Source organism: Pongo pygmaeus, chromosome 10 (genome assembly GCF_028885625.2).
Source record: "Pongo pygmaeus isolate AG05252 chromosome 10, NHGRI_mPonPyg2-v2.0_pri, whole genome shotgun sequence".
Classification (NCBI taxonomy): domain Eukaryota; kingdom Metazoa; phylum Chordata; class Mammalia; order Primates; family Hominidae; genus Pongo; species Pongo pygmaeus.
The window spans coordinates 2,612,732-2,627,691 of record NC_072383.2 but is presented as its reverse complement, the minus strand read 5'-3'; the positions used below and the strand labels follow the sequence as shown (position 1 = coordinate 2,627,691).

Here is a 14,960-nt window from a genome sequence, read left to right as displayed (position 1 = left end):
ATTACGACGAGAGCACGCCCGGAGCGCGGCGCCGCTGCGGCCCCGAAGGGTTCAGGAAGGTGAACCTCACCTATGCCAAAGCTGCAGGTTTCCACCCAGACCCACCTCCACCGCCATGGGGTTCTAGGCTGGGTGGTGTGAGCCCGAGCAGGACCGCCCGGACCTGCGGGGCGTGCCCGTTTGGCATTGTGCTGCAGGCTGGGGGCTGGGGGCCGCAGGGGTGGGGGGCAGCAGCAAAGGATACAGTTTCCACAGATGAAGAGGATGATGAAGTAAATACAGACTAACATCCCTGGAAAAGAGGGGCCGCCATAAGCCATGATCCCATCATACATCACCGAATTCCAGTCCTCCCCGGTCAGGATCTGAATGACACATTCCCACCAATAAGGGACACAGCGTTAGACCAACAGCAAACCCAAAACCACCCTGCCCTGCCCCACTACGTCAACAAAATTGTCCAAAATTTCCCTTTCACTTCTTTCCCTCCTCCTGGCCCCCAATTCTGCTCCGCAGGGGCTCTGAGCTATTGAACTGTCCTTAGACAAAATGCCTGGCCATTGGCATAATATTATTTGAAGGGTGACTAAAAGGGCTTTTTGGCCCAAAGATCTCTGACTTTCCCCACACATGCTTGAGCTGATCATCAGCCATTCCTGGGGGTAAGGCATCAGGGCCCTTTTGCAGTTGTGTGTTTGCTGAGACAGCCACAGGCTACACCAGGTTTCCCCAAACATTCGTCAATGGGGCATCATCTTCAAGATTTTGATAATATCTACATGTGATTCATTTTTACCTCTCAATCAATCTGCTTTTAAACTTAAATAGATGCCACTTTGAGTTTGCCCTAAGCCAAAATATCTATGAAATCACAAATTTGATGGGCTAGTAATATTTTTTTTCGAGGGACAAGCATGGTGGGTAGGAAAGCCAGGGTTTCATCACCCTCCCCTCCCCCAGTAAGAGCAGTCTGCTTTTCTTTGTTTATGTTTTGGGCTTTCATGGAGAATTTGAGTAAAGGATTCCATGGATAAGAACGATTTTTTTTTTTTTTTTTTTGAGACGGAGTCTTGCTCCGTCACCTAGGCTACAGTGTGCAGTGGTGCGATCTTGGCTCACTGCAGCCTCTGCCTCCTGGGTTCAAGAGATTCTCCTGAGAAGTCATTTTTAAACCACTTATATTGTTTCCCCTAATGGTCCACCCACTAGTGGAATTCCATGGCAGATGGGGACAGCGAAACTACAGAAAAAACTCAAGACTCTCCTGGGCATGGGCTCTCCAGGGCTGATCTAGGCTGGCTGTGGCTGCCCAGTGAAAGGGTGCAGCTTCCCACACTCCTCCCACCACCCCACCACTCAACCACCCCGAGTCCGAATCCCAGCAGAGAAGAGTCCGTACCTGAAACACAGTGAGGAGGGACTGGGGGAAGTTATCAAATGTGCTCCTCCGGGTCTGCATCTCATCAAAGTTGAACTTTCCTCCAAAGAGCTGCATCCCCAGGAGGGAGAAGATGATGATGAAAAGGAAGAGGAGAAGGAGCAGGGAGGCGATGGAGCGCACAGAGTTCAGCAAGGATGCCACCAGGTTGCTCAAGGAGTTCCAGTACCTGAGAGCCAACAGGAGGGAGGTCAGCACTCTGCCCCTTGCTGTCCTCCCCATTGTGCCTCATTCTCACAACTGCCCACTGCAGGTTCTCAGAGGAGCTGCCACTCTGTGCTCTTTTTCCCTGCCTGTGGGGGAGGGGTGTTGGTGGTGGTGTGAGTTGCCACCCTGGAGGGAGTTAATTCAAGGTCTCAGGATGATTAATCTGTTGGGGAAGAGAGGGGGGCAGTGGTCAGAAGGCCGCGACCTAGCTCTGCCGGCTACCTGCTGCATGTGCCTCTGGACAAGACATTTCACTTCCCTGCCTTCTGCATCCCCATCTGAAAAAAATGGAGATTGCTGTAGCCCTTGGTTCATTAGGCTATGGCAGGATTGCATAACATGATCCACCTTTCCCCAAAGAGCCCCCTGTAGAGTGCTTGGCACATAATTGATAAAGGTTGGTAATCATTGTTGTCACTGTTGGTCTCTAAACAGAAAGAAAGCTTTTTTCCCCCGCCATGAATGCCAGTCTGAGCTCAGCCTATAGGCAGCAGCCTTCTAGCAGAGGCAGGAATTAGGTCACCCACGGGTAAGACAGAGTTCACGGCTTGGTGGTTTCCCAAGTTTACCCCGTCCTAAGAATTGTTTCTTTAAGGGCCTTTCCTCTTGAGATTGTGATTCATTAGCTGTAGTTTGGGGCCCAAATATCTTTGTTTCTAATAAGCATCCTACAGGATTCTGATCAGCCGGCGAGTCTGCGAAATCCTAGATTATAGCAAACCTGTCACCCACTGGGGCAGCTCAAAGCACGAGTCCTCTGAGTGGGCAGGAGCTCGGTCCTGAGTGGACGTGGGCTTTCAGTGGGATTCGTGGGGAGGAGGTCCCCACTCCTTACAGTCCTGGGGCCTCTCTCCACTATAAATACAGCGATCCTGGGAAAATCCCTTTCTTATGACAAAGTGGGAGGGGGAACCTACTAATGACTGCTGGATGCAGGGTGGGCGCCTGTGTGAGGGTCAGCTCAGGACCAGGAAGTGCACCATAGCAAAAGGACACGGCCCCGAGGGAGCAAGAGCAAGAACAGAACAATCTCATTTCCCTCTGCCCCGCTCTGGCCCACCTGCCTCCTAGGTCACTCCCTTGAGAGATTCCCAGCTCATCACCAATCCGACAGTGGATTGCTTTTGCTGCTTCAGTGAGTGACATGCAAGCCACTCCCATTGCAGCCACAGCCTGGGCTCATCTCTGCAGAGAATGGCTCCACACCAAGGGACAGAAGCAGAGGGGTCATAGTTTGGATGGCAACATGAACTCTTTACCAACCTGCAACCTCGAGGGCACCTTTGACCTCCACAAGTCCAGCTTTTCCTCACTTCTATTTTGCCTGCCAGCCATACCCCCTCTGTTGCAGAATATTAATATACATCTATTTGTATCTGTTCTATACAGTCTTGTCTCACCAAAATAGGCTCTAAATTTTAGACAGCAGAAGATCGCAGAGTTTTGTCCCCCTCTAGCTTCCCCACCTCCGTCCTTAAATAAATTCTGTACAACTCAGTATGTGTGATGGACTGCCTGGAGACCCTGCAGGCTAGAGGCTGTAGTGATCTGCTTAAAGAAAAAAGTAAGAGAACCTCTCTGGGAGTAGAACACCCTCCCCTCTTACGGCTAAAGCAATTTTCCGAAGCCTGCCCGGTGATCAACATCAGTAGAGGTGGCTGGGCACGGTGGTGGCTCATGCCTATAACCCCCTTTGGGAAGACTGTCACTTTAGGAGGTCAAGGCAGGAGGACTGCTTGAGGCCAGGAGTTCAAGACCAGCTTGGGCAGCACTGTGAGGCCTCATCTTTAAAAAATTAAAAAATTAGCTGGGTGTGGTGGCGCATGCCTGTATTCCCACCTACTGGGGAGACTGAGATGGAAGGATCACTTGAGCCCAGGAGTTTGAGGCTGCAGTGAGCTATGTTTGCACCATTGCCCTTCATCGTGGGTGACGGAGTGAGACCCTGTCCTAAAATATTAATTAATTAATAATAGAACAACAACAACAATAATACCAGTAGGAGTGTGTTAGCATTTCCTAAATCCTGATTCCCAGGTCCCTCCCTTGCACCATGAAACCCTAATCTCTGACTCGGGCTGGGGTAATCCTCACGCGGCCAGTCCAACACTTGCCAATACACTGGGAGTTGGGAACCAGCAACTTTAAACATATTTATAACAAGAATTTCCAGCTGTATCTGAGGGAAGAGTGTCTGCATGTGCACTGAAGTCACAAATCCTCTAGAGATCCTCTGTGCGCTCAACTGTCATGGAAGATTCTGGAAAAGCCTTAAGGGTCATGGAAGGTTGGAGCCTTCATTTTCATGAAGTAAAGAGGCATGTGGGAAATAACTCCAACTGGGATTATACCTGAGACCCAGGTATGTCTGACAGCCATGGGGACCAATGGGAGCCTGACAAGCAGGTCATGGCTGCAGAGGGAGAGGGCCAGGTGCCATCAGCAAGAAAGTCTGGGGGAGGCCCCAGATGAGGGGCAGAGAGGGATGGTGAGGTGGGGGGGCCCTCCTGACCTGGGAGCCCCTCAGAATGCTTGGGGCTCCAGCAAGGAGGAGGCTGTGGGCCAGGAACAGATCCAGTCTCTAAGAGGGGAGAACACTCCTGGGAAGGCAGAGATGGAGCATGGAAACTAGCAGGGATCTCCTAGAGTGAAGGCCAAAGGCAAGGACACGGGCAGGGACACAGAGCTGTGTCTGGAGGATCACCCTCTGCCCACTCTCCCTGCCGCCCCTGCTCCCCGCCCCTGCCTCCCTCAACCCCTGGGGTGTCTGGGAAAGTCTGAGCTGCACAACACCGGGTTCATGCTCTGATGGAGCTCCCGCTTCCCACCCATCACCTTCCCCGTCTCAAGGAAATGAGAACCATAGCTTTTGGCTCAAGGCAAAGTCCTCAGAGTCATCTTCCTGGCTCTCTCACATTCTCCATCAGCAAATCCTTCTGCGCCATCTTCAAAACGAGTCCTGACTTCGGCCACTTCCCACTGCCTCCTCATCCTCACTGCCTGGACTCCCACTCCGGGCAGCTGATCTCCAAGCTGCAGCAGCAGCAGGTGTTGCTATGAGGTGAGGCCCACGAAGCCTCAGTCTTGCTTCAATCACCTCCCCTTTTCCTCTGGGTCAAAGCCAGAGTCCTCCCAAAGGCCTGGCAGAGGCTGCAGATTCTGGCCCCAGAGCCTCAGCGACCAGCCAGCTGCACTCCCCTCCCTCAGGCCCCCTCACTTTCTCCAACTCCCACATGCGCTCCTGCCTGGCCAAGGCCATGCTGCTGTCCGTCCGCAGGTTCTTCGGCAGACGTCGGTGGGGCTCACCCTTTCAGCTCCTTCAAGCCTCACATCTCCCCAGGCCACCGCTCTACCCCTCATCACTCTCAAAGAATAATTACTTCTTTGCTTATTGTCTATTTGCCCCCACCAGAATGTGAGGCTATGGGAGAAGGAACCCATCTGTTACATTTATATCCTTGGAGCTTAGAACAGTGCCTGGCCCAAAGCAGGTGATGAACAAACATTTTGTTCCGTGAATGAATGAACCTTACTATTTGTATGACACATTGGTACTTCCTGGAGGGAAAGGCAAGGGGCCATGGAGTTGCATGGTTGCTTCTGTGCATGTGTGTTTGTGTGCGTGTGCACTTAAGTTGAACACACTTTGCCAAACAGTGAGAAGTGGCTGCCTGCCTCTGCTCCCATAGCCTTCCTATTCCCATAGCTTCCCTACATCCATGGGGAGGGATTTTCTGAGATTCCTGACTGTTCCATTGCCAGACCATGCAACAAACTAATATGTATCAATTTGTCCTACAGAAAACAGGGTTTCTGTGGCTTGAGCAAACCTTGGGAGTAGGATTTCCAGATCACTGTGAACATGTGTCACCTTTGGGGAAGAACTCACATTCTCAAATTCACTGGTCCCAGTTTTGACAGCACAGGCCAGCCTCTGTTTGAAAGATGAATTGGCACCAGCCTACTGTCTACATGAAAAACACCTGGGGGAAAGACACTGTCCTGGAGACCAGTAACACAGTTAAAACATGGCTCAGACAGACAGACAGACAGAGATATGCTTGTTTGTGCTGTTTGTCTTCAGCCTACTGTTGCTTCCCATTCAACAGGGAGAAAGACAGGGTTTGGCCCGAGGCAGGCCTGCCACCTGTACTTTCCTTTCCTTTGCAGCAGGATAAAGAGGGCAGGCTGTTGCCTGGGGCCTGGCATCATGAGGGGTGCTCAGCTTGCTCAGCAGAAGGCTTCCATTCCTAATGTACAGATTATCAGGGATGTTTTATGTGCTCATCTAGAAGACGAGACAAGGGAATTGCTGAAATGATGATGTGGCAAAGAATGCTGATAGGGTTCAGAGGAGATGGGCTGAATTCTGGAGACTGGCAGGCCTTGGCTGGTAGCAGGTTGAGGGTGGGGGCTCACTATCACTGACATGGATGGGATTTGGAGGTGTCCAGGTGGCAGCCTTTGAGGTGGGTAGGGTGACGTGAAACACCACTTAAATAAACAGCTGGCGGTCCTGCAGGTCCTCACACTCCCTCCTCTTAATGTGGTCTGATGGCTTGCACAGCTATGGCCTGAAGATTGGATGATGGCCTCCTATCCTAGAATCACCATCTTTCTCAGGAGGATTCACTGGTGGTAAACTAGAGGGGTTAATGGCACATTCACAATCAACTGAAGCTTTTTTCCTCATTGGTCAAAAATATGAGATACCCACGCTCACACATCAAAAAGGCAAGAGCTTTGGAGAGAAGCGAGCAGCAGCAGAGCAAAGCACTTCATGTCTTTTGGTCACAGGCCTCATGGAGAAGCAGAAAAATGAAGCACTCTCTCATCAGAGCAGTGCACACACATGGCCACTAGCTCACATTCAGTACTGTGGGTTCTACAGCACCCAGGTGCTGGTGTCCAGCTCTAGATCACCCCCCAGACACTCTGCCTGCGTCGCCATCCTTGGCATAACTTTCCTTTCCCATTCTCCGGCTGCTGGAATCATTTTCTCCAAACTGTGCATCCCTGCTCACCCCATCCCCCATCTGACCCACTCAGCTCACTGTTTTATCCTTAAAGTACGGCACATCTGAGGGCTTTTCATCACATCAAGTTCTCTGCCACCTAAATTCTCTCCTTCCCTCTACCTTCCTACTCCCAGCCTCCCTTTAAGCCCTCTCACTTGCTGACCACCATGTCACTTCTGTTACCTTTTCCCTCTGCCTCTCCTGATTTAAGTTACCACCATCTGTTCAGAAATCCTTTTATCTCCATTTGTTTCCCCTTCTCTAGGTCTGTCTCTGGGTTTAGGGCTCTGCGGAATTCTTCCTCCTCTCCTATAATATAAAGTGACCCAAGCCTTCCTTGAACTGGAACTTTCATCTCATGAACCTTTTGCTTCAAAGAGCTCAGGGCCAAGTCCTTTACCTTTATTCTAGGTATAGAGCAGAGCATTGAGCTTGCCATAAATAAGAGATCTTCAAAATAACAGTACCCACCACTTTCGGATGCTCTGCAAATGTTCCACCCTATTCTCTCTGTGTTCCAGAGAAGATCATAACTGAGTTTGATACCTGCCCAAAATGTTCTCATCCTGAAGGCTAAAAAAAAATTCTTAGTTTCGGTGGCAAGTGATCTATTGTTAAAAGAGCATTTATAAAGCAGTCTCCTGTGGTGAATCTGTGTGGCTGGGGCTTCATGGGAGGCAATGGAGTGAAGAGGAGTGAGAGTCGGCTGAGGCCACCTGGGGAAGCAGGAAGAATCCATCCAGCAAGTGAGCACAGGAGTGGGTGTCCTCAGAGCAGAGCTTCTGTCAAGTTGAGCCCTGACCCCTTAAGACACAATAGAGCAGGGAGGGATTAGTATGCCCAGAGGCAGAACTGTATATGCTGGGCTGGGCCGGGAGGAGTCAAGCAGAATTCTAGAGTATTTTGGTCTGGGACAACCTGGGCCCCAACGCCTCATCTACCAGCTCAGTTTCTACTGGTACCTGCCCCTGCTCCCGTCCATTCTAGCAGGCTGGGAAGACGATTTTGTGGTTTCACTTTTGAGGCAAGGGCTGACTTAGTTAACAAGTTCAAAGGTCTTGTCTTCTCTGTTTGCAGCAGATGTCTCGGTCACATTAAGAACGGAACCTGCATGGGGAGTGTAACCTGGTCAAGCGGGCAAGGTGGTCTGGCCTGGACCTGGGGATGGCCTTAGCAGCGTGCTTCTCTGAGCTTCTGGGCCACAGGGCTACTCAGTGTCACCTAGTTGGCCCCTCCAACCACAGTTGTGTCAGGGCTAGGGAGTCATCCTCACCTGCATCTTTTTATTATTTCTCCTAGTAGGTGACACCAGTCCATTCCCATTCCAGAGGAGGACCGCCCATTGTGTTGACAGCCACACTGCAGGCTCTGGAGTCTGAGCTACCTTTGCCATAGACCCCTGCCAGGGAACTGGGCATCTGCCAAGCAGACCTCCTTAATAATGGCCCTCAATGAGCTCAGAGGCTCCAGGGGGCCTGAGAAGAGTGGGGGCTACAAGGTGATGGGAGAGCTGGGAAGGTGTGGGGCTGGATCTACTGCTCAAGGCCAGATGCTGGTAGGGACAAGGAGACATTTGGAGCCTGGGAGATGTGCTAACGGCTCTCACCTGGAGCTCTAGGAGGCCCATATGTGGCCAAGATTTATGAGCCAATCTGTCTGCTGAATCAGCCCCAGCTCCCATTTCAAGGCCTGGGAAGGGGGCTGCAGGGAAGGAGCAGCAGGAGAAATAAAGAGGGATTGAAGGTGTGAGAGGGAAAACAGCAAGTGCTAGAGGGGCCTCACTGCACTTGAAAAACCAAGTGTGTCAAAAATGAGATGCAATTAGTAAACTGGTATCACATCTGGATTGAATCTGTCTGAAGCCCTTCTCCCACCCCACAGAATATGTCAGACTGGGCTGACAAAGAGTAGACAAACTGGATATTGAATCTGGGCAGCACTGAGAGTCACAGGTGGAAGAACCCAATCCATCATGAGGCTGGAAGGCCCACCGTACTGGGGCATTTACTCAAAGATGATAAAGATTCTGGCCATGCGTGTGCCCCACTGTTTTCAATGGGCAGGAATCTTGTCTTCCTCAGTCTTTTCTATAAAGTAATTTTCTTACAGTCCAGTACAGTCTTCCTGGCCTTTTTTTTTTGTCTTGAAACAATAGGATGAATGATCTTCATACATGCAGAATACTCCCTAAGGTGTTCTCAACAAGAGGATGAATGATCTTCATACATGCAGCATACTCCCTAAGGCGTTCTCAACAAGAGGATGAATGATCTTCATACATGTAGCATACTCCCTAAGGCGTTCTCAACAAGAGGATGAATGATCTTCATACATGTAGCATACTCCCTAAGGCGTTCTCAACAAGAGGATGAATGATATTCATACATGCAGCATACTCCCTAAGGTGTTCTCAGATTTTGACAAAACACAAAAAATATAAGTATGTAAATAATTCATTTTCCTCATAATGATACATCAAAGACATCTGCTCCCTTCAGGCATCATGGATGAGTTGTAAGTCCACCCGGTTCTCACCCATTCATAGAAGCATTTTGTAATGCAAGTGACAGAGTGATGCTATTATGTTACAAGGACAATATTGTTTTATTTTTTAAAGAAACTAGTCACAAACTTTGGAATTTCAGCTCTCAGTAATAAATTATTTGCTATACACTATCCAGCTGCTCTGGATGTACCAGTGTGTCATGACCTCAGGGTGAAGAACCATTGATTTACATCCCTGTTCCCAATCCTTGGGCCATGGGCCCTGGGTGAGGGAAGAGCAGCCTGGAATTCTAGAAAAGGATCCATGAATCCATGTGTACACCAAGCATTGTACTACTCTGAATAAACATCCTTGTCTTGCATTGACATTACCACTTTTCAAACATACACAGATGTATAGGAATTTAAATTTAAAAGCTTTGCTGAATTCATAGTAGCTCTTACCTTGATGTGTTTTCTTAGTCAAAAACTATCAAAAGTACCATCTTGACAGAATTAGAGACTACAGTATGGAGAAGACAGTGGAGATGTAAGAATCAAGTTTTTTGGCTGGGCAAGGTTGTCAGCCAAGTGAGAGGATCTCTTAAGGCCAGGAGTTCCAAACCAGCCTGGGCAATATACTGAGACCCCATCTCTACAAAAAATAAAAATATTAGCCAGACGTGGCACTTACAGTCCCAGTTACTTGGGAGGCTGAGACGAGGCTGGAGTATCACTTGAGCCCAGGAGTTTGAGGCTACAGTGAGCTATGATTATGCTACCACACTCCAGCCTAGGTGACAGAGTGAGATCCTGTCTTGAAAAAAGAAGAGGGAAGAGAAAAAGAAGAAGAAAAGGAAGAAGAAGGAGAAGGAGGAGGAGGAGGAAAAGGAGGAGAAGGAGGAGGAGAGGAGAAGGAGGAGAGGAGGAGGAGGAGAGGAGGAAGAGGAAGAGGAGAAGGAGGAGGAAGAGGAGGAGGAGGAAGAGAAGGAGGAGGAAGAGGAGGAGGAGGAATAGGAGAAGGAGGAGGAAGAGGAGGAGGAGTAGGAAGAGGAGGAGGAGGAAGAGGAGAAGGAGGAGGAGAGGAGGAAGAAGAGGAGAAGGAGGAGGAGGAGGAAGAGGAGAAGGAGGAGGAAGAGGAGAAGGAGGAGGAAGAGGAGAAGGAGGAGGAAGAGGAGAAGGAGGAGGAGAGGAGGAGGAAGAGGAGAAGGAGGAGGAGGAGGAAGAGGAGAAGGAGGAGGAGGAACAGGAGAAGGAGGAGGAGGAGAAGGAGGAGGAAGAGGAGCAGGAGGAGGAAGTGGAGAAGGAGGAGGAAGAGGAGCAGGAGGAGAGGAGGAGGAGAAGGAGGAGAAGAGGAGGAGAGGAGGAGGAGAAGGAAGAGGAGAAGGAGGAGGAAGAGGAGAAGGAGGAGGAAGAGAAGGAGGAGGAGGAGAGGAGGAGGAAGAGGAGAAGGAGGAGGAAAGGAGGAGGAGGAGGAAAGGAGGAGGAGGAGGAAGAGGAGAAGGAGGAGGAGGAAGAGGAGGAGGAGGAAGAGGAGGAGGAGGGGAGAAGGAGGAGGAGAGGAGGAGGAGGAACAGGAGGAGGAGAGGAGGAGAGGAGGAGGAGGAGTGGAGGAGGAGGAAGAGGAGGAGGAGAAGGAGGAGGGGAGGAGGGGAGGAGGAGGAAGAGGAGAAGGAGGAGGAGGAAGAGGAGGAGGAGGAAGAGGAGAAGGAGGAGGAAGAGGAGAAGGAGGAGGAAGAGGAGAAGGAGGAGGAAGAGGAGGAGGAGGAGAAAGAGGAGGAGGAAGAGGAGGAGGCGGAACAGGAGAAGGAGGAGGAGGAACAGGAGAAGGAGGAATAGGAGAAGGAGGAGGAAGAGGAGGAGGAGGAAGAGGAGGAGGAGGAGAGGAGGAGGAAGAGGAGAAGGAGGAGGAGGAGGAACAGGAGAAGGGGGAGGAGCAGGAGAAGGAGGAGGAAGAGGAGCAGGAGGAGGAAGAGGAGGAGGAGGAGGAAGAGGAGAAGGAGGAGGAGGAGGAACAGGAGAAGGAGGAGGAGGAACAGGAGAAGGAGGAGGAGGAGCAGGAGAAGGAGGAGGAAGAGGAGCAGGAGGAGGAAGAGGAGCAGGAGGAGGAAGAGGAGAAGGAAGAGGAGAAGGAGGAGGAAAGGAGGAGGAAAGGAGGAGGAGGAGGAAGAGGAGGAGGAGGGGAGGAGGGGAGAAGGAGGAAAGGAGGAGGAGGAACAAGAGGAGGAGGAACAGGAGGAGGAGGAGTCGAGGAGGAGGAAGAGGAGGAGGAGAAGGAGGAGGGGAGGAGGAGGAAGAGGAGAAGGAGGAGGAGGAAGAGGAGGAGGAGGAAGAGGAGAAGGAGGAGGAAGAGGAGGAGGAGGAGGAGAAAGAGGAGGAGGAAGAGGAGGAGGAGGAATAATAATCAAGTTTTCTGATTGCATATGAAGGGCAGTATTTTAGGAGAAGAAAGCAGACCAAGAGCAGCAGTAGGAAATTAGGCCAGTGGTTCTTCAAGTGAGGTCAGTCATTGGACCACTAGCATGGAACTCTCCAGGAGTTGCTGGCCAAAATCTCTAGAGATGAGCTCCTTAATGAGTTCATTAATGAGCTCCTTAATGAACCTTCATGGGTTCAGCTAAGTTTAAGAATTGCAATTACTGGTTCAGACTACACTGTAAAAAAAAAAAAAAAAAAAAAAAAGAGAAGAAATTTCTTCTACATATGAGTAGCAGCAAGACATTGCAAAGTATTTTCCAAGATATTTTAAAAGAAGAAGAAGGCATGCACTTGTCTGATGGCAGGACCATGCACAGATGACCCATTTCAAGGTTCAGCTGAAGGGACCACAATGTCCACTCCCAACCCGTATTTTAGGCATTTTTCTTGGTCACTGTCACCCATTCCCAAGGCTGGCACTGGAGACAGACTTACGGGATCCATGAATCCCATATGGGATCCCCCAACCGAATTAGTCTCTTTGTTGCTTTCCGAAAGCCCCCAGAGGCTTTGGAGACTTGAAAATAGGAAGATGACGGCCTTTGCCAAAGTCACTTTCAATTAGACAATGATTTTTCCTGTTTATAGACTTCATAGAGATCTGAAAATACTACTACTCCTTCTTGTGGAGGGACTACAGGAAGCTCTCTGATTAAGATAGATTTTTAAAAATGGTTTCTTGGCAATATCTTCAGATTAGAAATAAATTGGTGATTAAAAATAGAATGAATGTTAAATCTTTTCAAGATGTCATAACAATATATAGCAGCAAGATTTCTTTTCTATAGAAATATATATATAAAAGCCCAAAACAGGGACTTTTGAGAATTATTTAAGAAGCATTGAAAACTCCAAGTTAAAAATAGCTTACCAGACCCCAGGAGGAGCAAGTAGAATCGGCAATTATCTAACAAGAACCAGGGCATAAAGATCTTTTAAGTCCTGTCTCAGGGACCCAGACAAGAAGACAGGTCAGCTCTCAGCTCCGCAGTGCACGGCAGTGGTTAGGAGTACAGCACCTCAAGTCAGACCACAGACCTGCCTTGCCTTTTAATCCCAGTGTTACCTCTGAGCAGTTTTGTGCCCTTGGGCAACTGACAACTCTCTAAACCTCAGTTTCTCATCTGTGAAGTGGGAATAATAATAGTAGTAGCCTATCCTCATCTTCATGTAGGTAGTTGGGAGGATTACTCAAACTAACATTCGTAGGCCTCTGGCTTACCCTATCTGGCACAGAGTAAGCACTGGTGCATGGTAATCATTGCTGTTATAAGGATTTCTCACTTTTACTGTAAACCAAGGACTTTCTGTAATGCCAACATATTCAGGACACTCAGGAAGAAATCTCTTTCGATGGGGTCAGAGAGGGAAAGAAGGCTGTTGCTTAGGAGCATTAAACTTCTGGATTTTAATCGTGCGTGTCTGTTAAGTCCCTCATCTGAGATTCAACCTTCTCCAGGAGCTATCTCCTGCTCCCAATTTCTCATAGCAGGTAATTCCCACACCCACCACACTTTGCCAGCTCATTATATTCTGTCATAGATTTTCCTTTAATCTCTTCATGTGCACAAACTCCATCTCCCCAACCAGACTATACATTTCTCCCGGGTTTAGTTCATGCCATACGCCTTATTTTTCAATTTTTTCCATCTCTCTGAGCTCAATACACAGTATATACGTGGTGGGTAAATAAGAACAAGAGTATGTGAATATGTAGGTCACTATTAGCTCTCTTCTCCTTCTTCCTTCTAATAATAGCAGTCATAATATTAGATGAATAATAAAAGCTTCTGCATATTGAGTCCTTTCTGTGCACTAAATGAAACACTTTAAATGCCCACCTCCCTGGACCATCCACAACACCATGTGACCATGCTGTGGGTGGCCGCCAAGAGAATTGTGAAGCGAAGAGCAATACCTAGGGACACTCAGAAATACGCTCTGAGCAAGGTGCCATCAGCTCCAGATCCTGAACTGAGGACACCAACCTCCATCCCTTTTTACCCGTCACAATCCAACTGATGGTTTTAGTGCTCCTGTTATCAAAGATTCCCCAAAGCAGAGATTTTGGGAGCTCCCAAAGCAGATTTTTAAGGACAGGGGACTTGTACCTTAGAGGGGCACAGGTTGAAAATTCCTTCCAGGTGTTTCCCGTATGTCTTCTAAGGCTGACCATAATGCACATTAAGAAATATATATTCTACTGCAAGTCAGGTCTGTATCTCAGCTTTTTATGAAACAATGTTTACGTTCATGTGAGACCCTCTGATGTTTTCCTATTCTATTTCATTCTTTCTTTAAAAGCGATGCTTGTGAGAATGTGAAGAAATTGGAACCCTTATACATTGCTGGTGGAAATGTAAGATGCTTTAGTCTCTTTGGAAAACAGTTTGACAGTTCCTCAAAATCTTAAACATATTGTTACCAAATAATCTAGAAATTCCACTCCGAGGTACGCATCCAAGAAAAACAAAAGCCTACATCTATAGGAAGACTTGAACACGAATGTTCATAGCAGCATTATTCATAGGAGCCAAAAGATAGTAACAACCAAATGTCCATCACTGATACATGAATACACAAAATGTAGTATATCCCTACAATGGAATATTATTCACCATAAAAGGAAACAAAGTACTGATCTATGCTACAACATGGATGGCCCTTGAAAACATTATGCTAAGTCAAAGAGGCCATCACAAAAACACATATTATAAGATTTCACTCATATGAATGGTCCAAAATAGGCAACTCTATAGAGACATAAAGTGAATTTGGTTGCTGGGAGGGAAGATGGGGGAAATGTGGAGTGGGTACGGAGTTTCTTTCTGGGGTGATGAAAACGTTCTACAACTAGAACATGGTGATGGTTGCATAACTGTGAATATAAAAAAACAATTAAATTACACATTGTAAGGGGTAAATATATGGGATATGGATTATATTTCAGTAGAGCTGTTTTAAAATGATGGTTGTGATCCAATAAATTGATTCCACCACTCCCAGTGGTCATAAGTCAGGTGAAAATCGTTGTCCTAGAGCATGGTGCCCCTCAGCCCTGTCCTTGTCTTGAGAGTCACTGCTTGGCCTAGACTGTGAGGGAGATGGCCTGCTTTGGGTAGGTGCTGGACTGACATATGGAGGGGTGGCCATGTGGACAGAGGGTGAACACCATCTGCAGTGCAGTGTCCACAGCCCTTTACAGTGGCTGGATCTTGATTGCATTTTCAGCAGAACTTGTCCTGCTAGAATACTGCATTTCTCAGCCTCCCTAACAGCTCAGGTGCTCAAGAACAGAAGCCCTTGCTGAGATTTCTGGAAAATTTCTTCCAATT

At 48.6% G+C, this 14,960-nt stretch overlaps 1 protein-coding gene across 19 annotated transcripts in view; it reads right to left on the bottom strand.

Moving 5' to 3' along the window:
• Nucleotides 1–14,960, bottom strand: part of LOC129009980 (voltage-dependent L-type calcium channel subunit alpha-1C) — a 716,779-nt gene that overhangs the window by 110,489 nt on the left and 591,330 nt on the right. For all 19 annotated transcript variants that reach the window (XM_063672311.1, XM_063672312.1, XM_063672327.1 and 16 more), the window contains 2 exons: nt 1,400–1,607; nt 245–365 (listed from right to left, as the gene is read on the bottom strand). In XM_063672311.1, coding sequence (XP_063528381.1) covers nt 245–365; nt 1,400–1,607 — 329 coding nt within the window. The remainder of the gene's footprint in view (nt 1–244; nt 366–1,399; nt 1,608–14,960) is intronic.